The sequence below is a fragment of the Muscardinus avellanarius genome, assembly GCF_963383645.1.
Source record: "Muscardinus avellanarius genome assembly, chromosome: 3".
Taxonomy (NCBI): domain Eukaryota; kingdom Metazoa; phylum Chordata; class Mammalia; order Rodentia; family Gliridae; genus Muscardinus; species Muscardinus avellanarius.
The window spans coordinates 21513003-21539069 of NC_137788.1; the positions used below are offsets into that span (position 1 = coordinate 21513003).

The 26067-nt window shown below is 48.5% G+C and overlaps 1 protein-coding gene and 1 pseudogene across 3 annotated transcripts; both read right to left on the reverse strand.

Moving 5' to 3' along the window:
- Positions 1-9836: 9836 nt before the first annotated feature.
- LOC308260022 (small ribosomal subunit protein eS27-like) lies at positions 9837-12823 on the reverse strand (annotated as a pseudogene). The gene is made up of 3 exons: positions 12754-12823; positions 12484-12623; positions 9837-10069 (listed from the first exon to the last, which is right to left on the reverse strand). The product of its transcript is annotated as a small ribosomal subunit protein eS27-like (transcript).
- Positions 12824-14588: 1765 nt separating this feature from the next.
- Positions 14589-25741, reverse strand: GPN2 (GPN-loop GTPase 2; the record flags this gene model as incomplete). Of its 2 annotated transcripts, none has more annotated exons than XM_080690508.1 (5): positions 14589-14661; positions 17706-17836; positions 19783-19943; positions 23725-23881; positions 25400-25741. In XM_080690508.1, 5 exons carry the CDS (start codon positions 25739-25741, stop codon positions 14589-14591), a joined length of 864 nt encoding a protein of 287 aa, XP_080546634.1. The 2 variants fall into 2 exon arrangements, with proteins under 2 accessions (XP_080546634.1, XP_080546633.1); XM_080690507.1 differs by having other exon boundaries at positions 25331-25741.
- Positions 25742-26067: the final 326 nt, after the last annotated feature.

The window sequence follows — 26067 nt, forward strand, 5'->3', positions numbered from 1 at the left end:
TTTAAAAAAAAAAAAACCGCCGGGCGTGGTGGGGCACACTTGTAATCCCCACACTTGGGAGGCGGAGACAGGAGGATCGCACAGGTTCGAAGCCAGCCTCTCAGGCTTAAGAGACCCTGTTTCCAATTTTAAAAAAATATAAAAATAGGTCTGGGAGTGTAACCCGGAGGTAGAAGGGCTTCCAGGAACACCAGTACCACCAAAACAAACAAACAAACAAACAAATATCCAGGCATGGTGGCTCATGCTTGCAATCCCAGCATTAGGGGGGCTGAGACAGAAGGCTCACACTTAGTTTGCGACAGCCTCAGCTCCTTAGTGAGGTCCTTTGCAACTCAGTGAGACCCTGTTTTAAAATAAAGAATAAAAAACAGGGCTGGGAGTGTAGCTCAGAGGTAGAAGGCCCCTGGGTTCCATTCCCATTACCACAAAAACAAAATAAACAATAATAATAATAATACCCTTCACATCTCCAAAAGGAAGGTGTGTGTGGGGGGGTGCGGAGGTAGAATACCCTTGGGTTCCATCCCCAGTACTACCAAAAAAAAAAAAAAAATCAACTAATTCCTTTTGGAGTTAATGTGAAGTTTTTTGGTTATTATTATTATTTGCTTTGTTTTTGTGGTACTGGGAATTGAACCCAGGGGCATTCTTCCTCTGAGCTATACTCCCAGCCCTATTTTTTATTCTTTATTTTGAAACAGTCTCACTAAGTTGCAGAATACCTCACTAAGTAGCTGATGCTGGCCGAAAAAGGTGATCCTCCTGTCTCAGCCTCCCAAGTACTGGCATTACTATTGTGCACCACCACACTGGACTTTATTGTTTATTTTGAAACAGGGTCTCACTAGTTGCTGAGGGGTTTGCTAAATTGCTGAGGCTGGCCTCAAGCCTACAATCCCCTTTTCAGGCTCCCAAGACCATTATAGTTGTGTGCCACCACACTCTGCTTGCTATGAATTTTTTGTGTCTGTGTGTGGTATTGGGGATGGAACCCAGGGGCCTTCTACCTCTGGGCTACACTCCCAGACCTGTTTTCCATTTTATTTGGAAACAGGGTCTCACTAAGTTGCTAAGAGCCTCACTAAGTAGCTGAGGCTGGCTTCGAACCTGTGGGATCCTCCTGTCTCAGCCTCCCAAGTGAGGGGATTACAAGTGTGCGCAACCACGCCCTGCTCTTGCTATGAAATTTGAGGGGAAAAAAATGCAGGTAAAATAGCCCATGGTAGCCGGGCGTGGTGGCGCACACTTGTAATCCCCTCGCTTGGGAGACTGAGAAAGGAGGATCACACAGGTTCGAAGCCAGCCTCAGCTACTTAGTGAGGCTTTCAGCAACTTAGTGAGACCCTGTTTCCAAATAAAATACAAAAAAGGTCTGGGAGTAGAGCCTGGAGGTAGAAAGCCTCTGGGTTCCACCCCCAGGACCACCAAAAAAATAAAAATAAAAAATAGCCCATGGTACATACTCAGTGTTAACTATTTTCTTCCAGTATCAGTGAGTCTAGGATTTCTCCAGCATTTCTGTGCCCAAAGCAGAACAATCAGCTAGGCCCAGCACTGAGGCCCAGCTTTACTGACAAGGCTGCCCTGGCCACCTAAGAACGCTGGCCTGACAGCAGGGTATCACTCCCACACCTAGACGATTGAGAAAACTCGGTCCAGCCTGATCAGGTTTCCTAAAGACCGAATTTGGCCACATCCATGGGACTCAAAACTGAAGGGCTCTGGACACAGCTTCTAATTCTAGGGGAGAAGCTACAGGACACTGTGATACTTCTGGGTCCCTGTTATCTCCCCTTCTTTCCTGGTGGTGTGTTGGGTTTCAAGGTTCCAAATCTGACAGAGACTGAGCTCGGGCAGGTGACTCCCTTCAGCTGTGGAGGTGACCTGGTTTCTCTCACCAGACAGGTCCGGTAACTTTCACTTAATGGGGTAGGCTCTGGGAACGAAACTTCCTTCTTTTCTCTCAGACGCTGATTTTTGTCTTTGGGCTCCATGGTTGTACTAAATGGAAAGAAATGAGCTGCCCTAAAGTAGTGTGTTGGTGTTGAAGTATTTCAAAACCATATGCTGTGAGCCGGGCGTGGTGGCCCGCGCTTGTAATCCCCGCGCTTGGGAGGCGGAGACAGGAGGATTGTGCTGGTTCGGAGCCAGCCTCGCTGGCTTAAGAGACCCTGTTTCCACATAAAAATGTTAAAAAATAGGTCTGGGAGTGTAGCCCGTGGGAGTGTATCTCGGAGATAGAAGAGCTTCCAGGAACCCCAGTACCACACACACACACACACACAAAAAAAAAAAAAAAAAAAACATATGCTGTGGGTTGCAGATCAAATGAGATTTTGTGTGTGGGGTGCATGCTGGGCATTCTACTTTCCAGCTCTATAGAGTTGAGCAAAGTGGTCCATGCCTATAATCCCAGTCTTGGGAGGCTGAGATGGGATTCTGGTCTGAGGTCAGCTGCAGCAATTCAGCAAGACTCTGTTTCAATAATATAAAATATAAAAAAGGTAGAATGTCCCTGGGTTCAACCCTTAGCACCAAAAACAACAACAAGAAAGTGTAGATAGAGCTTGGCGTGGTGGCACATGCTTGTAATCCCAGCATTCGGGAGGCTGAAACAGGAGGATGGCGGCTCGCAGACAGCCTCAGCCACACCCCCAGCCCTATTTTTATTCTTTATTTTTAAACAGGGTCTCACTAAGTTATGGAGGGCCTCACTAAGTAGGTGAGGCTGGCCACGAACCTGTGATCCTTCTGTCTCAGCTTTCCAAGTACGGGATTCAGATGTGGACAACCAAACTGACTAGAACTTTGGAACTTGGATTTGTTTATTTATTATTATTATTATTAGTAGTAGTAGTATTAGTATTATTTGTATTGGGGATTGAACCCAGGGACATTCTACTTCCAAGGTGACTCCTAGCCCTTTCTAATTTGTTCTTTTTTTTTTTTTTTTTGCTGGTACTGGGGGTGGAACCCAGAGGCTTCCTACCTCCAGGCTATACTCCCAGACCTATTTTTTATTTATTTGGAAACAGGGTCTCACTAAGTTGCTGAAAGCCTCACTAAGTAGCTGAGGCTGGCTTTGAACCTGTGCAATCCTCCTGTCTCAGCCTCTCAAGCACGGGGATTACAAGCGTGCGCCACCACACCTGGCTAATTTGTTCATTTTGAAACAGGGTCTTGCAAGGTTCTTGAGCCTGTCCTCACATTTGCGATCCTCTTATCTCAGCCCTCCAAGCGCTGGGATTACAGGCGTGTGCCACCACATCCAATTTAGAACTTGGATTTAAAACCATCCTTTCAAGTATGTGCACAAGCCAAGCATAATGGGGCATGCTTATAATCCTAGTACTGGGGAGGCGGAGACAAGAGGATTGCAGGTTTGGGGCCAGTCTCAGCAATTTAGTGAAGCCCTCGCAAACTTAGCCAGACTCTCTTTCCAAGTAAAAGTAATAGAGCTGGAGGTGTAGCTTGGAGACAGAATGTCCTTGGATTCCATCCCCAGTATCACACGCACAAAAATCATCATAATAAAACAAATGTGTGGATAATAGGTTAGTACCAGATCCTCCATTTTAGAAAAGGAGATAAGGTTGATCCTAGGATGAGAAAGCCCTGTCTAGACAGACTGAGCTCACAAGCTGCATGCAACCGCAGCCTATCTTTTCTGCTCTGCCAGATTAGCCCCTGGGAAATGAAGGCCCAGGGCTTATAAAGATCTTGTCATCCCAAGAATTTAAATGGTTCAGGGAAAATTTGCAATCTAAAATTCTTTAGAAAAGATAGCTACTGTTTTATTACCTTTCTTTCTTATATATAGTTACTTCAGAAATCAAAGTCCAAGCTAGCTTTGTCATCCAAAGGTATGGTGATGGATGCCAAGTCTGCCTTCTTAGAATCAACCAGCACCTTAGGAGGATCACTGTGCCCACTGTGCCTCCTTCCAGAGAAGCAAGATACTAAGCCGGGCGTGGTGGTGCACACTTGGAACCCCAGCATTTGGGAGGCTGAGACAGGAGGATGGTGGTTTGTGGACAGCCTTAGCTACTTAGTAAAGCCCTCTGCAACTCAGAGAGACGCTGTTTCAAAAATTTAAAAAATTGTCAGGCGTGGTGTGCTTGGGAGGCGAAGACAGGACGATCCTGCAGGTTCGAAGCCAGCCGCGCTGGCTTCAGAGACCCTGTTTCCAAATTAAAAAAAAAGTATAAAAACAGGTCTGGAAGTGTAGCCCAGAGATAGAAGGGTTTCCAGAAATCTCAGTACCACACACACACACACACACACACACACACACAAAAAAAAAAAAAAAAAAAAAAACAATTAAAAATATTTAAAAATGGGGCTGAGGATGTAGCTCAGGGGTAGAATACCCCGGAGTTCCACCCCCAGTACTGCAAAAAAAAAAAAAAAAAAAAAAAAAAAGCAAGACACACTCTCTCTCTCTCTCTCTCTCTCTCTCTCTCTCTCTCTCTCACACACACACACACACACACACACACACTCAAAACAAAACATGGTGGCACATACTTGTAATCCCAGTTCTTGGGAGGCTGAGACAGGAGGATCACAGGTTCGCCACAAGCCTCAGCTACTCATTGAGACCCTGTTTCAAAATAAAAAATAAGCCAGGCGTGGTGGCGCACGCTTGTAATCCCCGCGCTTGGGAGGCTGAGACAGGAGGATCGCATGGGTTCGAAGTCAGCCTCAGCTACTTAGTGAGGCTTTCAGCAACTTAGTGAGACCCTGTTTCCAAATAAAATATAAAAAAGGTCTCGGAGTATAGCCCGGAGGTAGAAAGCCTCTGGGTTCCACCCCTAGTACCACCAAAAATAAAATAAAAAATAAAATAGAGCTGGGGGGTGTAGCTTAGAGGTAGAATGCCCCTGGGTTCAATCTCCAGTACCACAATAAATAAGTAAACAAAGAAAGAAATGAATAAATAAAAGTAAAATTAAAAAACCATGATCTTTAAATTAAAAAGCTTTTTTCCCCCCATACTAGAGATTGAACCCAGGGGCATTCTACCTCTGATTGTTTTATTTGGAAACAGGGTTTTGCTTAGTTGCTGAAAGGCTAGCTAAGTTGTTGAGGCTGAGCTGGGGCTAATCTCAGCCCAGGTACTGGGATTACAGACATGCGCCACCATGCCTAGCTTTTATTTTTAGTTTTTAATTTTTTAATTTTTTGCAGTACTGGGGATGGAACCCAGGGGCATTCTACCTCCCAGCTACACCCACAGGCCTATTTTTTATTCTTTATTTTGAAACAAGGTTTCAGTGTTGCAAAGGGCCTCACTAAGTAGCTGAGGCTGGCGGCAAACTGCATCCTCCTGTCTTAGTATTTTATTTATTTATTTATTTATTTATTTATTTATTTGGTGGTACTGGGGTTCCTGAAAACCCTTCTATCTCTGGGATACACTCCCAGACCTATTTTTATATTTTTTATTTGGAAACAGGGTCTCTTAAACCAGCAAGGCTGGCTCGAACCTGCATGATCCTCCTGTCTCTGCCTCCCAAGCATGGGGATTACAAGCGTGCACCACCCTGCCCGGCTTTTTATTTTTTACTTTGAAGCAGTCTTGCTAAATTGTTGAGAGTCTCACTAAATTGCTGAGGCTGAGCCGGGCATGGTGGCACACGCTTGTAATCCCAGCATTTGGAGGCTGAGACCGGAGGATGACGGTTTGTGGACAGCCTCAGCTACTTAGGCCCTCTGCGATTTAGTGAGATCCTGTTTCAAAATAAAGAATAAAAAATAGGGCAGGGAGTGTAGCTTGGAGTTTGAATGTCCCTGGATTCCATCCCCATCCCTACAAAATAAATAAAATAAAATAAATTGCTGAGGCTGGCCTTGAACCTGTGATCCTCGTATCTTTATTTATTTATTTTTTGTATGTGTGGTACTGGGGATAGAACCCAGGGGCATTCTACCTCCGAGCTACACCCCTGGCCTTCTTTTTTATATTTTATTTTGAAACAGGGTCTCACTGAGTTGCAGAGGGCCTCACTAAGTAGCTGAGGCTGTCCGCGAACATGAATCCTCTGTTTCAGCCTCCTGAATGCTGGGATTACAAGCGTGCGCCACCATGTCTAGCTTGATCCTCGTATTTTTTTTTTTTTTTTTTTTTGGTGATACTAGGGGTGGAATCCAGGGGCTTTCTACCTCTGAGCTATACTCCCAGACCTATTTTATACTTTATTTGGAAACAGGGTCTAAGTTGCTGAGAGCCTAAGTAGCTGAGGCTGGCTTTGAACCTGCACAATCCTCCTGTCTCATCCTCCCAAGAACTGGGATTATAAGCGTGCGCCACCACACCCGGCTTGATCCTCGTGGGGTTAAGACCCCCCACTACAGGGATTATAGGTATACTACCACTCACCATTTACAACAGCTATTTTTTTTTTTGTGGGGGTACTGAGTATTGAACTCAGAGGCATTTTGCCTCTGAGCTACGCCTCCAGCCCTATATTATTTTTATTTTGAAACAGAGTCTCCATAGGCTAAGAGGCTCATTACTTGCTGAGACTGTCCTCGAACCTGTGATCCTCCTCTCTCAGCTTCCAAGTACCGAGATGACAGGCAGGTTCCACCATGCCCAGTTTACAACAGCTAATTTATTTATTTATTTATTATTTATTTATTTATTTATTTTTGCGGGTCTGGGGGTGGAACCCAAGGGGATTTGACCTCTGAGCTACACCTCCTGCCCTATTTTTTATTCTTTATTTTGAAACCGGGTCTCACTGAGTTGCAGAGGGCCTCACTAAGTAGCTGAGGCTGTCCGCGAACCGCGATCCTCCGGTCTCAGCCTCCCGAATGCTGGGGTTACAAGCGGGCGCCACCACGCCCGGCTACAACAGCTACTTTAAACTGTGTTCAGCAGGCTCCCTAGACGCTGTCATGCAGCCGGAGCCCAGGTGGCAGGTTTCCCATTTCCACACAACTTTGGTTCAATTAGCCACACATGTCTTCTTTGCACAATGGAATTTCAGGAGTTATAAAAAGTGTGAGAGCAACTGCTTTGTGCTGTGCTGCCCTGCTCCTGCTCTGGACTTTGTAAGAATCAAAAAGCCTTTCCCCCTCCCTCCTTCTACTCTCAGTGTAACTCCACCCCAGAGTCGAGCAAAAGGAATTGTCTTAAATGGTGGTGAAGAGGACCAATTTCCTGGCTCACTCACCAACTCAAGGCTTCCTTAACTAGGTTCCATTCTTTTTTTTTTTTTTAACCTGTTCTCAGGGTGCACCCTGCCCCCACCCTGCTTTGTATGGGGCGGGAGCAGGTTTCTTTCCCTGAGACCCCCAGCCTCACGTACCCACTGAGTCAGGAGCCAGGAATTTCTGTGGGGGCAGCAGACAGGTATGTCACCCTGGGGTGTCAGCGGCTGATTCATCTCCTCTCCACCCAATCTTACAGCTCTGGGAAATTTAACTCTTTGTCTAGAGATAAGAGGGAAATCCTGGGCTCTTGAAACCGTGGAGCCTTCACATCTGTGAGTAGGTATAGCATTTAACGATCAAATTATGGTGTTCAAAAAACATTTATCAAAAAAGGAGGGAGGGAAAGGAGAGCAGGAAAGGGAGGAAAGAAGGAAAACACATTTTCTCTTTCTTTTCTCTTCTCCAGAGTAAAGCTAACCTGAAACCTCCCTGCCTGACTAAAAGAGGCTTTTAGTCCAAATAGACCATGTGACGTCTAGGGCCTGAGTAGTAGCTGAGGCTGTCCTCGAACAGCAATCCTCCTGTCTCAGCCTCCCAAATGCTGGGGGAATCTTACTCCTGCCTTCAACTCTGTCTTCGCTCTTTCTCTGACTCCACAAAGCAACATGGATGCTCCATGATTAAAACACTGGAAGAACTTAGAGGCGACACCATGTGTGAAGGGAGCACCGGGGCCACTGCTTGAAGCTAGTTGCACACGGCAAGCATGCTGAGCTAGACTTGATGTGTATTGGGGATTTTTTTTTTTTTAGATAGGGTCTGGCTGCATGGCCCATGCTTGAATGCTAAACACACACGATCCTTCTGCCTCTGCTTCCCAAGTAGCAGGGGCTATAGGCAGGTGCCACAGAGCCCATCTCTACTTAGGATGGTTTTATTTATTTATTTTTGCAGTACTGGGATGGAACCGAGAGGCTTTCTACCCCCAGGCTACACTCTCAGACCTATTTTATATTTTATTTGGAAACAGGGTCTCACTAAGTTGCTGAGAGCCTCACTAAGTAGCTGAGGCTGGCTTTGAACCTGTGGGATCCTCCTGTCTCAGCCTCCCAAGCTCGGGGATTACAAGCGTGCACCACCACGCCCGGCACTACTTAGAATGGTTTTAAAGGGGCTGCCCATCTTCCTTTTCCACATTGCTTCAGGGCTTTGGAATGAGGAAGAAAAGTTTAAAACCTTGCTGTATTTTATCAGTAGTCATCTTTTTCACCCCAGTTGGGTCCCAGGTCCCCAGCCCCTCCCCTCCTACACAGCCCCAGCAGAAAGGAGGCTTGTGGCTTCCCTCATCCTGGCAGGCCTGCGGCCACAGGAAGCATTTGCTACTCTGGAGTTCTCTAAACAGGACAGGAAACCAGATCAGGCTGGGTGAGCGGAGAGCCAGGGCTGAGAAAAGGGAATGGAGAAGGGGGCCTGGCAGTGCTAGGGTGGGCGGCCACAGTCACTCCTTCCCCCTCAGGATTCTGGGAGAGGAAAGAAAACCCCTCAAATCTGTTTCTTCTTCCTACAGACTCTAATGGGATCAGCCTTGCTACCGTGAGCCAGCTGTGTGAACATTTCCTACTGCAGGCCCTGGGTGTGCCTCTGCTGCTCCGTGGCCTCCCGGCCTCGCCCTTCCACCCAAGCCTCAGTCAGGCCAGGAGACTTTCTAGTGACCTGTGATCCCGATGAGTTCTTCTAATTCCACACTATCTTCCAACTGTTAGGGTTTCTGATTCAGAGGCAGGATCTTAAGCCAGTGGCTAGCAGGGGTTCAGGAAGGAGGACAGTATCAGTGAGGTGTACAGTGGTTCTCAGAAAGCATTGTGGTAATGTGAATCCAGAACCTGGACCATGTCAGCTATTTCATTTGTAGGACTTTATCATAAGTTAAAAATCTGACTCAGGCCAGGCGTGGTGGTGCATGCCTGTAATCCCCGCGCTTGGGAGGTGGAGACAGGAGGATAGCTCAGGACAGGAGCAAGAGAAATAAAATATGGTGGTGGTGGGGCGTAGCTTAGAGGTAGAAGGCCTTTGTGCTCAATCCCCAATACCACAAGAGAAGAAAAAAAAAGAAGCCGGGCGTGGTGGCGCAATGCTTGTAATCAGCATTCAGGAGGCCGAGACGGGAGGATCTTGGTTCGTGGACAGCCTCAGCTACTTAGTGAGGGCCTCTGCAACTCAGTGAGACCCAGTTTCAAAATAAATAAAAAATGGGGCAGGGGGTGTAGCTCAGAGGTCGAATGCCCCTGGGTTCCATCCCCAGATCCCCAAAAAAAGAAAGAAAAAAAGAAAGAGGGGAAGAGGCCAGGGGCAGGACGTGGCCCTCCAGGACCCACACCCCGCCTCAGTCCCACCTCCTAGATCATCGCTCTCCTCCAACGGTTCATTCTAATTATGAAGCCATCAGTGGACTCGCTCACAGACAGATCCAGCCACTTCTCATGACCCAGTCACTTCTGCAAAGCCCAGCCCTCGCACACGGGCCCCGGGGCCACTGCAGAGCCAAATCTTGTCATTTTTACTGACTTATACCACGGGAACCCAGATAGGTAAACAAGGCTGTAGCCAGACCACCAAATATTATGATGTACACATTAAAAAGGGTATGAGTGTTTATCAGGATGGTTTCCCACTCATCTTGGTTTACGGTGCCGCTTCCTCCTGAAGGAACACCCTTCTGTGAGCCGCGCTTTTCCTCCTGTAGGTTGACAGTGGAGCAGCCAGTACACAAAACTATGGTTCGTGCGTGGTTCTGGGCTGTGGTGACTTCGTAGCATCCTGAACATTTCATGTTCATGAAGGAGGGGTAAGGCTCTGCACCAGGCACTTCTTGTGTTTCCTCTTCTGGAGAGGGATGAAGGAGATCCTTTGGGAGAGGCAAGTTCTCACAGGGAGGTCATCACCGCCAGAAAGAAGGGTATGGGTGTGTGTGTGTGTGTAAAAAATATTAAATAGCTGGGCGTGTGGGAGGCTGAGACAGGAGGGTTGCGCAGGTTTGAAGCCAGCCTCAGCTACTTAGTGTCGCCCTTTGCAACTCAGTGAGATCCTGTTTTAAAATTAAGAATAAAAAATAGGGCTGGGGGTGTCGCTCGGAGGTAGAATGCCCCAGGTTCCATCCCCAGTACTGCAATAAATAAATATAAAAAATATATAAAATATATATATTTGCAGTACTGGGAATGGAACTCAGGAGCATTCGTCCTCCCATTTATACCCCTAGCCCTATTTTTTATTCTTTTTTTGGAAACAGGGTCTGAGTTGCATAAGGCCTAAGTAGCTGAGGCTGTTTGCGAACCATGATCCTACTGTCTCAGCCCCAAATGCTGGGATTACAAGCCCAACTCAGATGTATGTATGTATGTATGTATGTATGTATGATCTATCTATCATCTAATTTTGCTGGTCTGGAGATGAAACCCAGGGGCATTCAACCTCCGAGCAACACCCCCTGCCCTGTTTTTTATTTTTTTGGTGGTACTGGGGGTGGAACCCAGAGGCTTTCTACCTCTGGGCTATACTCCGAGACCTTTTTTATATTTTATTTGGAAACAGGGTCTCACTAAGTTGCTGAGAGCCTCACTAAGTAGCTGAGGCTGGCTTCGAACCTGCGCGATCCTATTGTCTCAGCCTCCCAAGCGCGGGGATTACAAGTGTGCGCCCGGCTTTTATTCTTTATTTTGAAACAGGGTCTAAGTTATAGAGCGCCTCACTAAGTAGCTGAGGCTCTCTGCGAACTGCAATCCTCCAGTCTCAGCCTCCTGAATGCTGGGATTACAAGTGTGTGCCACCACACCCAGCTTTCTATATTTTTTAATGACAAGAAATAGCATAACTGAAAAAAGCTACAACCACCAGATACAGTGGTACATGCCAGTAATCCTAATACTTGGAAGGCTGAGACAAGAGGATAGCAGATTCGAGGCCAGTCTCAGCAATTCAGTGAGAATCTGTTTCAAAATAAAGAAGATAGCCGGGTGTGGTGGAGCATGCTTGTAATCCCCGCACTTGGGAGGCTGAGACAGGAGGATCGCACAGGTTCGAAGCCAGTCTCAGCTATTTAGTGAGGCTCTCGGCAACTTAGTGAGACCCTGTTTCCAAATAAAATATAAAATAGATCTGAGAGTATAGTCCAGAGGTAGAAAACCCCTAGGTTCCACCCCCAGTACCACCAAAAAATAAATAAAAATAAATAAAAATAAAGGAAATAGAATGACCCTGGACTCAATCCCCAGTACCAAAAGAAAAATTCTCCTGAGGTTGTGAGGTTGGTTACCCTATGCCAGCCACACTGGAAGACAGTCTTTTTGTTTTTGTGGCACTAAGAATTGAACCCAGGGGCATTCTACTTCCAAGCTACATCCCCAGCCCTATTTTATTTGTATTTTGTAACAGGGTCTCACTAGGTTGATGAGTCTACTTGCTGAGGCTCTCCTAGAACCTGTGAACCACCTGCCTCAGCCTTCTAAATACTGGGATTACAAGCATGCACCACCAAGCCCAGTTTATGAGCCTAGGGTATCTATCTCTGAGATACACTCCCAGTCCTTTTTAGAATTTTTGTTTGTTTGGAAATGAAGTGTCACTAGGTTGATGGAAATCTCAGTACTTACTGAGGCTGTCCTTGAACCTGTTATTCTCCTGTCTCAGCCTCCCAAGTACTAGGATTACAAGTGGGCACCACCACGCCCCGTGGTACTGGGGACTGAACCCAGGGGCATTCTTCCTCTGAGCTCCATCCCCAGACATATTTTATTGTCTTGAAACAGGGTCTCATTAGGGTGAGCGTCTCGTTCCTCACTGAGGCTGCCTGTGAACCTACAGTCCTGTCTCAGCCTCCAAAGTATGGGGAATACAGGTAGGCACCACCACGCCTGGCTTGGAGGTGTTTTACCCTGAACACTTCACACTGAAGGCGCCTTGCTCGGAACCCAGGTAGCTCTCCCTTTTGGCATCGTACTTTCCCCTTCCCATTACTTTAGTTGTATACACAATGAACAGAAATAATTTTGCTATCAGAAACTACATTTATTGAGAAAGAAAATACCTCTGCTGTCACAGCAAGCCTTGAAAATAGTTTTGGATCATTTCTATCCATCAACACTCCATGACTACAGAGAATAGATGTCCAGGATGTTTGGCTACGAGGCCATAAAGTTATAAAGGACGCCGGCCAACCCCACATCTGTGAGCTGGTTTTTGGTGAGAGTGGGTGCCTCTGTGATGGGTAAGCATTAAAACCCATGACTGCAGCTTTTGGTACTGTTTAAAAACAGCACCCACCCTCACGCGCTGCTGAGGGACTCGTCCAGCAGCCTGGGCGTCAGAATTCCTAGGCTCCAGGCCCCACAGGTGACTCACAGCCAGCCCCAGGCCCTGCCTCCTGGCCTCAGTTTCCCTGGCTTGCTGTGGGTACTTCCCACCTACTGCACAGGGTATTAATGGAGGTGAGGCGCTTTGAACTCCTCAGATGAAAGAGGCCCGGGAGGCGGCACCCAGTTATTATCCCCTTCACAGCCAGGCGTGGGAGCCGAGGTCGGCGGCCCGTGTTACAGCCACAGCGGCCCCCGCACTCTTCTGCCTTCAGCTCTGGCAGCCAAGATCGGGAACAGGGGTCAGCCATCCCTGCATTGATGCTGTTTCAGAACAGATTATCCTGAACTGAATCCTCCAAATGTCCGAACCACCAGTGACATATTTTCTCCGATTTACGTATTTACTTCAGGAACTTGACAAGTTATCAGGGCTGGCCTCAGACCCGCTATGCTCCCGTCTCAGCGTCTCAAGTACAGGTGTGCACCAACACACCGTGGCTACAAATCCTGTGGGGTGAGGGCTGTAGCCCCCTTTGAGGTTTGGGGACAAAAGCCACGGATCTGCAAGTATTCCACCACTGAACTATATCGCCAGCTCAAGGGCTGTACTTTTTTACTAGTACATAAATGAGATACACAAAAGAATTCAGTCAGCAAAACAGGCTGAGGTGGCCAGACGGAGCGAACTCTTCACCCTTCTATTCCTCCCTGTAAAATGGGGTATTAGGGATATTCCCCATCTCTAGGGGTGACTGTGACAACCACCTGAAGATGCGTATAGAGGCACTCTGTAAAATGCCAAGCTCCTCCTATGTGTTAGCAGGCCCGAAGGTCTACAAGAGACCTCTAGCACAACTACCTTCCCCAGGCCCGTCATCCACCAGTCACTCCAGCCTCCAAGTTCCAACAGCAAAAATAAGTCTGGGGTGCCACCTACTGGTCAAAAATGTGAACTGCATCCCCACCAGCAGCAAGAACCGCAAAGGAAGCCATATTTCCAGGCTTCAAGTCACCTTGATTTTGGCACACCCTCATAAAAATACTTTTCTTTCTTTTTATGTGTGTATGGTACTGAGGATGGAACCTAGGGGCTTTCTACCCCCAGGCTACATTCCTAGACCTATTGTATATTTTATTTGGAAACAGTCTCGCTAAATTGCTGAAAGCCTAAGTAACTGAGGCTGGCTTCGAACCCTCACGATCCTCCTGCTTCAGCCTCCCAAATACTGGGATTACAAGTGTGAGCCAGCATGCCTGGCCGAAAATTATTTCACTTTTGAAGAAGGCTTTTAAACTTTTGACTAGTTAACAACTGCCCAAAATAGAATAAAACCATAGAATAATAAACACAATGAAAGCAAAACATTAAATAAGGTTATGCCCAGGAAGTAACATCTGTGAGGACTTCAGATCAAGGCTCACTGTTCACTGATGATTAATAAAAAGACTGAGCTGGGTGTGGTGGCGCACGCTTGTAATCCCAGTTCATGGGAGGCTGAGATAGGAAGATCGCAGGTTTGCGGCCAGCCTCAGCTACTTAGGGAAGTCCTCGGCAATTTATTGAGACTCTTGTTTCAAAATAAAGAAAATAGGGGTGGGGTGTAGCCTGAAGGTAGAATGCCCCTGGGCTCAACCCCCAGGAACACACACGGACTTGGAGAGTGTCCATCCTCTAGGGAGATGGACCTGTGCATCAGGGAAACACTGATCCGTAGGAAGAAACAGACTGGAGGGAGGGTGGCATTCCCTTGTTCTAATGCAGCCCCTTGGGCCTAGAGGGTTGAAGAAAAGTTTGGAAGCAACAAAAGGCAGAAAATACACTCATATATTATAGTGCATCCATCAAAGCTCAGGCAGAGCCAAGGTTTGACTGCCTGACAGCAGGGCCCAGATTTCGTGGGCACCCTGCTCTTCACCACGCTTGGCTTCTTGTCCAGTCCTTGGCAGAGCCAAGCGTCCCGCTGCCAGCTTCTGCATTCTGGCCGGGGCTGGCTCCTGGGCCTGCTGCGCTGCGTGTGCTCGCAGGAGCCTCCGCTCTCCAGTGCTGGTTCTACATCCCGGGCCCCGCTGCTGCTAGAGCTGCATGGCTTCCCGCTCCACGGACTGGTTTGAAGGTGCCAGGTACTTCTCCTGGATGCCCAGCGTGCTGAAAGGGCGCGTCAAGGCTGACAGTACAGGCAGAAGGGGGCCTGGCCTGCGCAGTGGCCTGGGAGTGGCCTCTGTGACGCCCACCCTCCAGCCATGCTGGCACTCTTCCCTCCTCCTCCACTCCTCGTAGCCATAACCTCAATCACAGGCAACTGCGATCAATGGGCCGGGACCCCCAAAGCATCCAGCTTCAAATGCTCTACATTTGCTTCTACCCCACAAGGAGAAGACGGAGGACCAAGGAGCACTGACCTCCCCGCTGCATGTTACGCTGAAGGTCTGGAGCCAGGCCGAGGGGGTTCAGGTCCTCTCTGACACGTCCTCCTCTAAAACATCACTTGAGCCGGGCGTGGTGGTGCACATTTGTAATCCCAGCATTCGGGAGGCTGAGACTGGAGGATCGCGGTAGCGGACAGCCTCAGCTACTTACTGAGACCCTCTGCAGCTCAGTGAGACCCTGTTTCAAGAATAAAAAATTGGGCCGGGGCGTGGCTTGGAGGTCAAACGCCTCTGCGTTCCATCCCCAGAACCGCCCCCCCCACCAAAAAAATCACTTGAGAGTTGTTCTGGGGATCAAATGGGAGTAAATATGAAGTGCTTAGCATGGAGGCTGACACACAGTAGGACCTCAATAAATGCTGTCATTTAAGCAGTGCATGGTGGTGCACACTTGGAGTCCCAGTACCTGGGAGGCCGAGACAGGACAGGCTGGTAGGTTCACGGCCAGCCTCACCAACTTAAGAGTGAGGCTCTCCACAACCCAGATTCTGTTTCAAAATAAAAATAAAACAGCCGGGCGTGGTGGCGCACGCTTGTAATCCCCGCACTTGGGAGGCGGAGACAGGAGGATCGCACAGGTTGGAAGTCAGCCTTGCTGGCTTAAAAAAAAAAAAAAGTATAAAACAGGTCTGGGAGTGTAGCCCGGAGGTAGAAGGGCTTGCAGGAACCCCAGTACCACCAAAAGATAAATAAATAAAAAAGTAAATAAATAAATAAAGTAAAATAGGGCTGGAAGTACAGCTCAGAGGTAGAATGTCCCTGAGTTCAATCTCCAGCACCATGAATAAATAAATAAATACATAAATAGATGCTGTCACCTCTCTTGTCCTGCCAAAGGAAAAGAACTTATGGAAGCTTAAAGAAACGACAAATTTGTGCTCAGCTGTAGAAACTGACAGCGTGTGAGGCAGCTGCAGGGACTGCACACTATACTACCAGAATTCATTTATTTTTTTTTTTTTTGAGGCAGGGTCTCTACGGTGCCCAGGCTGGGACCTGTGCTGCTCCAGCCTCGGCCTCTTGTATAGCTGGATAACAGCTACATGCAGTCTGCATTTATTCCACATGTAGATGTGACTAGAATGACTTTCCTCCATACCCAAGGACTCTGGAGCTCCCCTCGGCCCAGCACCCTGTGTAGACGCTGATTTTTTTTTTTTTTTGGTACTGAGGATTGAACCCAGAGACATTCTACCTCCAAGCTACATCTCTGGACCTATTTTATTTTTTGTAGTAATGGGGATGGAACCTAGGGTCACTGTACCTCTGAGCTATATTCCCAGCCCTATTTTTTAGTCATATTTATTTATTTATTTATTTATTTTTGTGTGGTACTAGGAGTGGAACCCAGGGGCTTTCCTACCCCTGGGCTATACTCCCAGACTTATTTTATACTTTATTTGGAAACAGGGTCTCACTAAGTTGCCGAGAGCCTCACTTAGTACCCAAGGCTGGCTTTGAACCTCTGCAATCCTCCTGTCTCAGCCTCCCAAGCGCTGGGATTACAAGCGTGCGCCACCACACCTGGCTTGTCTTTTTTATTTTTTTAAACAGAGTCCAGTCGGGCGTGGTGGCGCATGCTTGTAATCCCTGCGCTTGGGAGGCGGAGACAGGAGGATCGCGCAGGTTCGAAGCCAGCCGCGCTGGCGTAAGAGACCCTGTTTCAAAATTATAAAATAGGTCTGGGAGTGTAGCCCGGAGGTAGAAGGGCTTCCAGGAACCCCAGTACCACCAAAAAAAAAAAAAAAAAAAAAAAAAAAAAAAAAAAACAGGGTCCGCCTCCCGAATTCTGGGATTACAAACCTGCATCACCAGGCCTGGCCTATTTTCTATTTTGAAACAGGGTCTCACTAAGTTGCTGAGGCTGGCCTCAAACCTACGACCTATGTCTCAGCCTCCCACCGGGCTTATAGGCATGCACCATCATGCCAGCTTTCATTTATTTGAGGGTCTCCTCGATAAATTGCTGAGACTATCCTTGAGCCTGCAATCTTCCTTTCTCAGCTTCCCAAGTACTACTGAGATTACAAGTGTGAGCCGCCACACTGGGCTTTCAGAAGCATGTTCTTTTTAAAATTTTTTTATGAGTACCACTGCTTTCTCACTTTTTTTTTCATACTGGAGATAGAACCCAGGGGCATTCTACCTCCGAGCTACAACCTTAGCCCTACTTTTTATTCTTTATTTTGAAATAGGGTCTCACTGAGTTGCAGAGAGCCTAACCTGGATCCTCCAGCCTCAGCCTCCCAAATGCTGGGATTACAAGCGTGTGCCTCCACGCCCGGCTAGATGCATGATTTAGGAAGCCCCTCCTAGCTGGGATACCCAGCCTCAAATGCCGGATGTTAAAAAATAAAATATGCATCTGACTGGGCCGCCCCCTGTTCAACACTAGTGGCTGAACACCAGCTTTCCTGCATACCCAGGAGCTGAAGCCCACACGGTGTAGCCGGACGCCCACGCCCTCCATCCCAGCCCTGCCCGTGCTCCTTGTACTCCAGCATCTCCCCTTCTCCTTCACTAGCAACGCACCAGGAAAATGAACCACTGCACTTCTCCTAGCGACAACGACCCTTTCATTTCTAGGGCTCTGTATTTGCTGCACTTCGGTCAACGTCCTGTGTACAGCCAACCCTGAAGCCTTCTAAGAGGCCAGCTTTTGCACAGGAAGTCAACTGGTCAAGCGGTACCTCCCGCGGCCTGAGCCTAGGTTCTGCCCTCTGGCTGTGCCGGGAGGCAGGGGAGGCTAGAAAACAAGGATACGAGGAGAAATGGAAGTCAGCCCCCACAGCAGCAGACATCATGGCCTCCAGGCTTCGCTGCTCCTGGACCCCAAAACAGTAGCCGTTGGCTTTATCCACAGCCTGCAGGACTCGCTGGATGCTGTCCTTGTCCTGAGCAAGAAGAGAAACTGAGTGAAACAGGGCTGCGAAGAATGGCGGCCATACCTAAGTGCTTACACTCTCCAACACCCCCCAATCTCACCTCATGACATCTCTGCACGTAGCTTCCTTGGCCTGGAGGAGGTCTACGTGTTTCTGGGGGTCTGGCTAACTCCCAGTTTTCAAGACCACTAGCCCACACAGGTTGGAGCAAATAAACTCCTCTATGCGCACTCAGTCCCCTGGATTTATTCCAATTGTAGATGGCATCTGTACCATCTTATAAATAAATGCCTTCTTACTTGACCATGTACCCCTTCAGGTCAGGAAGTTGCATGTCAAGTTACCCAAGTGCCTGGCACCCAGTAAATATGTGCGTTATTTAACCTATAACTGTTTCCTCATCTACTCACAGTGATAAAAACAGCCTATACATCATATAATGCGAAGGGCAGATCAAATAATGCACGTACTTGACGGGCTGAAACAAGATGGCAGGTTAGGAGACAGCCCCGGTAACTTAGTGAGGCTCTCAGCAAGTCAGCGAGACCCTGTTTCCCAAATTAAAAAAAAGTAGGGCTGGTAGTGTAACTCGGAAGTAGAATGACCCTGAATTCAATCACCAGTACTACGACAACGACGATGACGACGACGACTACACACACACACACACACACACACACAGAGTCAAGTATAGTCTGAATACAATGCCTAGCAAAGGAAGCCTTCCACAGTGCTAAATGCTGACCGGGGGTGCAGCTCAGTGGTAGGGCACTTGCCTAACATGCAGGAGGCCTTGAGTTTGATCCCCTGTAACACACACACACACACACACACACACACACACACACACACACACACACGGGGGAGATGCATTTGAACTTGTCAAAGTTAAAAAAATATGCTGTAAACAGCTGCTTCTCTCTGATAAGTGGTAACTGTTATGATACAGAACTGTCCTTTTCATATTAGAGAAAAAAAGTATGGCATTAGAAAGAAAAGAGACCACCGTGGTGGTGAACGCTTGTAATCCCAGCACTCGGGAGGCCGAGACGGGAGGATCGCGGTTTGCAGCCAGCCTCAGCTACTTGGCAAGGCCCTTCACAATTCAGTGAGACCCTGTTTCAAAATAAAGAATAAAATTAGGGCTGGGATGCCGGGCATGGTGGCACACGCTTGTAATCCCTGCACTTGGGAGGCTGAGACAGGAGGATCGTGCAGGTTCGAAGCCAACCTCAACTGGCTTAAGACCCTGGGTTCAATACCCAGTAGTGCAAAGATAGAACTAAATTAATTAATTAAAAATAAAAAGGACTGGGAGCCAGGCTTGGTGATACATGCATGTAACCCAGTACTTGGGAGGCTGAGACAGGTGGAACCCAGGTTTGAGGCCAGCCTTAGCAACTTAGTGAGACCCTACTCTAAAATTAACATTAAATGGGCTAGAGATATCGCCTGAAGGCAGACTGCCTTGGGTTCAATCTCCAGTACCCAAAACGGGGTGAGGGAGCAGCTCAGTGAGAGAGCACCTCTTGGTTCAATCCTCGGTACTGAAAAAGAGAAAAAAGAGGGAAGACACAAGTTGACTCAAGTCCACCCACTGCAGAAAGAACTCCGAACCCACCTGCGTTTCCTAGGTTATCTGTGAGGGAGCAAGGCGGGGTACGGGGGCTGGGACTGCTGTGCAAAGGCAGCCAACACACCTGTCCTGGTCCTGGTCCCACCTCTTGCTGAAGACTTTCACACTCCCCCATTTCACACTGAGGAGGGAGCACGTAAGAGGCTCCAGGGACACAGACTAGACAGGGCACGTCTGGTCTACCCTCTGTGGCTGCACCATAGCCCCTGGACGGAGACCAGTGTCTGAGCCCTCAAAGCTCGCTAGACCTTTGGCCAGTGAGTCCCAGACATGTGAGAACCTATGGCCGGGGCAGAAGAGGTTTCTCAGGACCCAGTACCTGGATGTTCAGAGGGATAAAGGAGACCAGGCTGTAGTCTTCGATGAGCTGCACCAGTTTCTCGTTGAGCTGGCGGTAGTGGCAGAAGAAAGGGTCAGAAGCCAGGTGGTCAAGCAGATAGGAGAGATCCAGGACCTCTGTGTAGTAGTCCAGGTTGAAGGCTAAGGAGAGAAACCGGGACTAAGGAGCAGCAAGTATCAGACTGAAGACCCGAGGACTACAGGGTCAGGGAGTGGAGTGGCAGAGTACATGCTTGGCTGGCATCAACCCTAGCCCTGGGCGGGGCTCAGTGGCTCAGCACCTGCCTGGCATGCACAAGGCCATGGGCTTAATCCCAGTACTGCCAAACAGCAGCAATGACTGGGACCATAAGGTCTTTATTTTCCTCTGTCTTCATTTTTTTTCCCTTGTGGGACTGAGGATTGAATGCAGGGACTTTCTACCCCTGCGCTACACTACCAGTCTGATATTTTTTCTTTTTAAACGGAATCCAGGAGCATTCTACCTTGGACCTATATTCCAAGCCCTATTTTATTCTTTTATTTTGAACAGGGTCTAAGCTGCAGAGGGACTCATTAAATTGCTGAGGGTGGCCATGAACCTGTGATCTTCCTGCCTCAGCCTCCCAAGTACTGGAATTACAAGCGTGCACCACCATGCCCAGCCCCCAGTCCAATTTTTTTATTTTTTATATTTATTTATGGTACTAGGGATTAAACTAGAGGCATGCTACCTCCTGATATACCCCAGCTCCTTTTGTTTATTTTGGTACTGGGGATTAAACTCAGAATTCAACCTCCAAACTACACCCCCAGCCCTATTTTACTCTTTATTATTTTGTTTTATGGTAGCGAGGATTGAACCCAGGGGCTTTCTACCTCTGATGTACACCACAAGCCTTATTTTATTCTTTATTTGGAAATAGTGTCTCACTAAGTTGCAGAGGGCCTCACAAGTTACTGAGGATGGCCGAGAACCTGCAATACTCCTGTCTCAGCCTCCCAAGTGGTACCACAAACATGTACCATCACGCACAGCTATTTTTTTTTTTTTTTTTTTTGCAATACTGGGGATGGAATCCAGGGGCATTCTACCTCTGAGCTACACCCCCCAGCCCTGTTTTTTCTTTTTATTCTTTATTTTGAAACAGGCTCTCACTGAGTTGCAAAGGGCCTCACTAAGTAGCTGAGGTTGTCTGTGAACTGTGATCCTCCTATCTCAGCCTCCCAAATACTGGGATTATAAGGGTGCACCACCATGTTTGGCTCCAGCTATTTTTTATTTTGAAACAAGGTTTTGCTAAGTTGATGAGAATCTCATTACTTGCTGTGGCTTAAACCTGAGATCCTCCCGTCTACGCCTCCCAAGTACTAGGATTACAGTGTGTGCCACCACGGCTGGCTGATTTTTTGTGTGTGGTGCTGGGGATTGAAGCCAAGGGCAGTCTACCTCTGAGCTACATATACCCCCAGCCCTATTTTATTTTTTATATGGCAAGAGGATCTTGCTAGGTTAAGAGCCTAAGTTGCTGAGGCTGGCTTGAACCTGTGATCTTCCTGTCTCACTCAGCCTCTTAAGTACTGGGACAATAGGCACACACCACCATGTCCAGGTCTGAGGCTGGTTCTGAACCTGTAATCCTCCTGTATAGGCCTCCCAGGTTTTGTGATTACAGGAGTAAGCCACCATGACTAGTTATTATTATTATTTTTTAATCTTTTAAATTTTGGTACTGGGGATTAAACGCTGAAGAATTCTACCTCCAAGTTACATCTCCAACTGTTTTTTATTTTGAAACAGGGTCTTAGCTCGGCTTGACAGCACATATTGTAATCCCACTGCCTCAGCAACTTAGTGAGGCCATCTCCATCTGTAATTTCAAAATAAAAGAATAAAATAGGGCTTGGGGTGGTAACTCAAGAGGTAGAATATTCCTGGGTTCCATCCCCAGTACTACACACACACACACACACACACACGCACACACACACGAAAGAAAGAAAGAGAGAGAGAGAGAAAGGAAGGAAGGAAGGAAGGAAGGAAGGAAGGAGAAAAGAAAAGAGTGTAGCTAAGTGCTGAGGCTGGTCTCCAACCTGTAATCCTCCTGCCTCTGCCTCCCAAGTACTGTAATTACAGGCTTCTCTTCACTTACTCAAATACTTATTGCTCCACTGAAATAAAGCTATTAAGAACAAACAGCTGCCAGATGTACTGGCCCATGCCTGTAATACCAGTACTTGGGAGAATGAGACAGGAACACAGGTTCACAGTCAGCCTCAGGAACTTAGTAAAACTCTATTTCATAATAAAAAAATAAGGCTCAGAATGTGGCTCAGAGGTAAACTGTCCCTAGATTCAACCCCCAGTTCCACAAGGGAAAAAAAAAAACAAAAAACAAAAAACAATAAAATAATCACAAGGGAGAATTCCTGAAAAGAGTAACTCACTACACAAGTGGAGGTGTGGCTTCAGGTGTTCCCCCATATTAAGAGCAAACATCACCAGCCAGGCACGGAGCATGGTGGTGCACGCTTGTAATCCCAGAACTTGGGAGGCTGAGCAACAGGAGGATCACAGATTCATTGACAGCCTCTGCTAGTTATGCCCTCCGCCAACTTAGTGAGACCTTGTTTCTAAATTAAAAAAATAAAATAGGGCTGGGGTATAGCTCAGACGTAGAATGCAATCTTCAGTACTGCAAAATAAGTAAAATAAAATAAAATAGCAATTGGGATATAGCTCAGAGGCAGAAAGCTCCTAGAGTCGATCTTTAGCACACACACACAAAAAAAGTTGATTTCATTTCACCTGCTGGCTCTTCCATTTATGAGCCATATGGACAAGTCTCCACCTCCTGGGACTGTTGTTAATAATTTAATACTAAAAATCTTGGTGTCTGGTAGAGAGAAGTGCTTGATCTCTGGTAGCATGTAACAAAACCAAATAGGTATAAAAAAATCACTTAGTTAGATACCTTCAGGGCCTGGAGCACACACTTCAGGGACTCTGTAAGTGCTGGCCAAATTAAATTATTGCTACATTCTAGCAGTGTGGTTTTGTGAGCAAATCACTTGTCTTTTCTAGGCCAGTTCCTTCTTAATGTAAAAGGGGGTCCAGAGTAGATGTTCTGAGGTCCCTGGTTCATTCTATGAATGACTTCCCACTAAAAGAAGGAAAGGCCTCCCTACACTCTCCATATCTACCCAGAAAGCTCAAGCACTGGGGTCCCTGGCAGAATTGCCCTAATGTGAGCTGAGGGCCTCTGGGCTGAGGTGGCTCCTCTGAGGCACTGCCACCCCTCAGTGCCCTGACTGGACGCGAGTCAGCCTCCTGGACAAGGCCTACCACCTCCCAGCACAGCACTAACGTGGCAGGAAAAAAAGTGCTGGTCATTGGGACTCCTCTACCTGGGATGGCCTATTCCTCCCTCAAATTTCCCCACCTATGCCTGTGACTGCCATGTGAGGATACAGCCTCATGGTGGCTGTCTAGAAGCCAGAAGCAGGCTCTCAGCAGACCCTGGGCCTCATCTTGGACTTCTCAGACTCCAAGAGTGAGAAATAACTCTTGAAGTCACCTGGTTGATGGCATTTTGTTATAAGTTTGAAAGAGCCTTTCCCCCGCTGGATCCCCTGCCTAGAACAGTTCACCCTCGGCTGGCTGCTTTTCACCGTTCAGGTGTCAGCTTAGACGCCAGGGCAGTGGGGCACTGCTCCCTCCCTTCACTTTCAGCAACACTGTCTTGTTTTAGTTCCTCTGTGAGACATGTTACCAACTGTAGGTCTCATCTCCACGATCCAAGATAGCATCTTATGGAGTGGCACAAGGTAGATGGCACAAGGAGTCAGGATGGCTGTGAGTGCGATCACCACGCCCGCCGCGCATGGCCCCAGGGACAGCTCCCACTGCCCTCCTCTGCCTGCCACAAACAGGAGCTCTTACCCAGCTTCCCATAGTGCTCAATGAGGTCCATCTTGGAGAGGAGGTTGACGTGGGGCAGCTCCACATGCAGCATGGTGGCCAGGGAGGTACAGAGTACTGAGATGAACTTGGCGGGGTCTGTGCAGTAGTGAGAATCCACTAGGTGGACAGCAGTCAGCTGGGAGGGGAAGAGACAGGGTTAGCGTGGCCTGAGGAGGCAGGGAACATCTACGCCTCTCTCCCTCATCAGACTAAGACCTAGAAGACAGAGTAGGCTGGCCTCGAACCTGTGATCCTCCAGTCTCAGCCTTGCAAGTACTGGGATTATAGACATGTGCCACAATGCTTAGCTGCCACTATTTTATTTTTGGTACTGGTGTTTGAACCCAGGCACATTCTACTTCCAAACTATACCCCCTATCCTATTTTTTTTTTTTTTTTTTTTTTTTGGTGGTCCGGGGATGGAACCCAGGGGCATTAGACCTTTGAGCTACATCCCAAGCCCTATTTTTTATTCTTGGTCTCACTGAGTTGCAGAGGGACTCACTAAGTAGCTGAGGCTGTGAACCGCTCAGCCTCCCAAATGCTGGGATTACAAGCGTGCACCACCACGCCCGGCCCCTACCCTATCTTATTTTAAACAGGGTCTCCCTAAGTTGTTGAGGGGCTCACTAATTTGCTGAGGCTAGCCTTGAGCCTAGGATTCTCCAGTCTCAGCCTCAAAAGTACTGGAATTAGCCGGGTGTGGTGGCACACACTTACTTGTAATCCCAACATTTGGGAGGCTGAGACTGGAGAATTGCGGTTCCCGGACAGCTTCAACTACTTAGTGAGCCCCCTCGCAACTTACTGAGACTCTGTTTCAAAATAAATAAAAAATAGGGCAGGGGGTGTAGCTCAGAGGTCGAAAGTCCCTGGGCTCCATCTCCAGACCCGAAGGGGAAAAAAAAAAAAGAAGTGGAATTACAAGCATGCTCCACCATCATGGTGCTTTCTTCTTATACGATGCCTTGTACCTTGGAGGAGGAAACAGGTTCAAACTCCACTGCATCTGCTCCATTCCTTCATTCCTTCTGCCCACCAATTTACACAGTCACCATGCCACTTTCCATCACCCCTTCCGGATTTCCCCAAATCCCAAACTGAGTACCAACACGTCCATTTTACAGCTTAGAAAAGAGGTTCAGCCGGGCGTGGTGGTGCACGCTTGTAATCCCCGCGCTTGGGAGGCTGAGACAGGAGGACCGCACAGGTTCGAGGCCAGCCTCAGCTACTTAGTGAGGCTTTCAGCAACTTAGTGAGACCCTGTTTCCAAATAAAATAGAAAATAGGTCTGGGAGTATAGCCCGGGGGTAGAAAGCCTCTGGGTTCCACCCCCAGTGCCACCAAAAAAGAAGAAAGAAAGAAAGAAAGAAAGAAAGAAAGAAAGAAAGAAAGAAAGATAGATTGGTTCAGAAAACTGACTCCTCGACCACACAGCGAGTCAGGGGCAGAGTCAAACAATTGTTTTACTCCAAAGCAACTCAGCCCCCAGCCCCTACCTCGCTGTGTGACGTGGGGGTGTGGTATATCCTCCCAGTCTCAGCGGCTCCAAATGCAAAATGAACCTGTCCGACCCGAGACGCACCCTGAGGTCCCACTGCGCCATCTGAGAGAAGATGCTGCGAAGGGCGCCGTGGTGCGTGCAGAGCTCCACCTGGCCGGGGCAGTCGAAGAGGAAGTAGTGGCCGCGGAGGGGGTCAAGCTTGGCGCGCAGCCAGTCCAGGTTGGCCTCCAGGTACTCCATGCAGTAGAGCAGGCCGCCGTTGGGCCCCAGCCGCAGGGCGTCCATCACATCGCCCAGCCCCACCAGCTCGCTCACGTCCACCGCGCACTCGTACGGCAGCCCCTCGTTGGCTGGGTCCAGGTTCACCACGGCCACGCGCCGGCCCAGCGCGCGCAGGAACTCGCTCATCCCCAGGCAGTACGTGGTCTTCCCCGAGCCCGGCGGGCCGATCACCGCCTGCCCGAAGGCCGTGGCCGGGGCGGCTCCCGCCATCCGCGGAACGGGGCGAGCGGAGGCCGGCCCAGAGGCAAACGGCAGCGCGGGGGCGAGACCAAGGGCGGGGCCCGGCGTGCGCTTGGCCGGGGGCTGATGGCTGCGACCCGGGTCACCGAGGCCGAAAAGCTGGAAACCACGCTCAGCAAGGGAGGCCAACCGCTGGTCCGGAGGGGATCAGCTCTGCCCGCGCCGGAAGCGGAATCCGCGGGAAGGAAGTCCCGCCCTCACGACGTGACGTGCCGGCGGCAGGGCGTGGCTACGCAGAGGCCCTCCGCCCGCGGGGAGCTTCCCTGAGTGCCCCATCTTCCGTCCTCCAGGAAGGT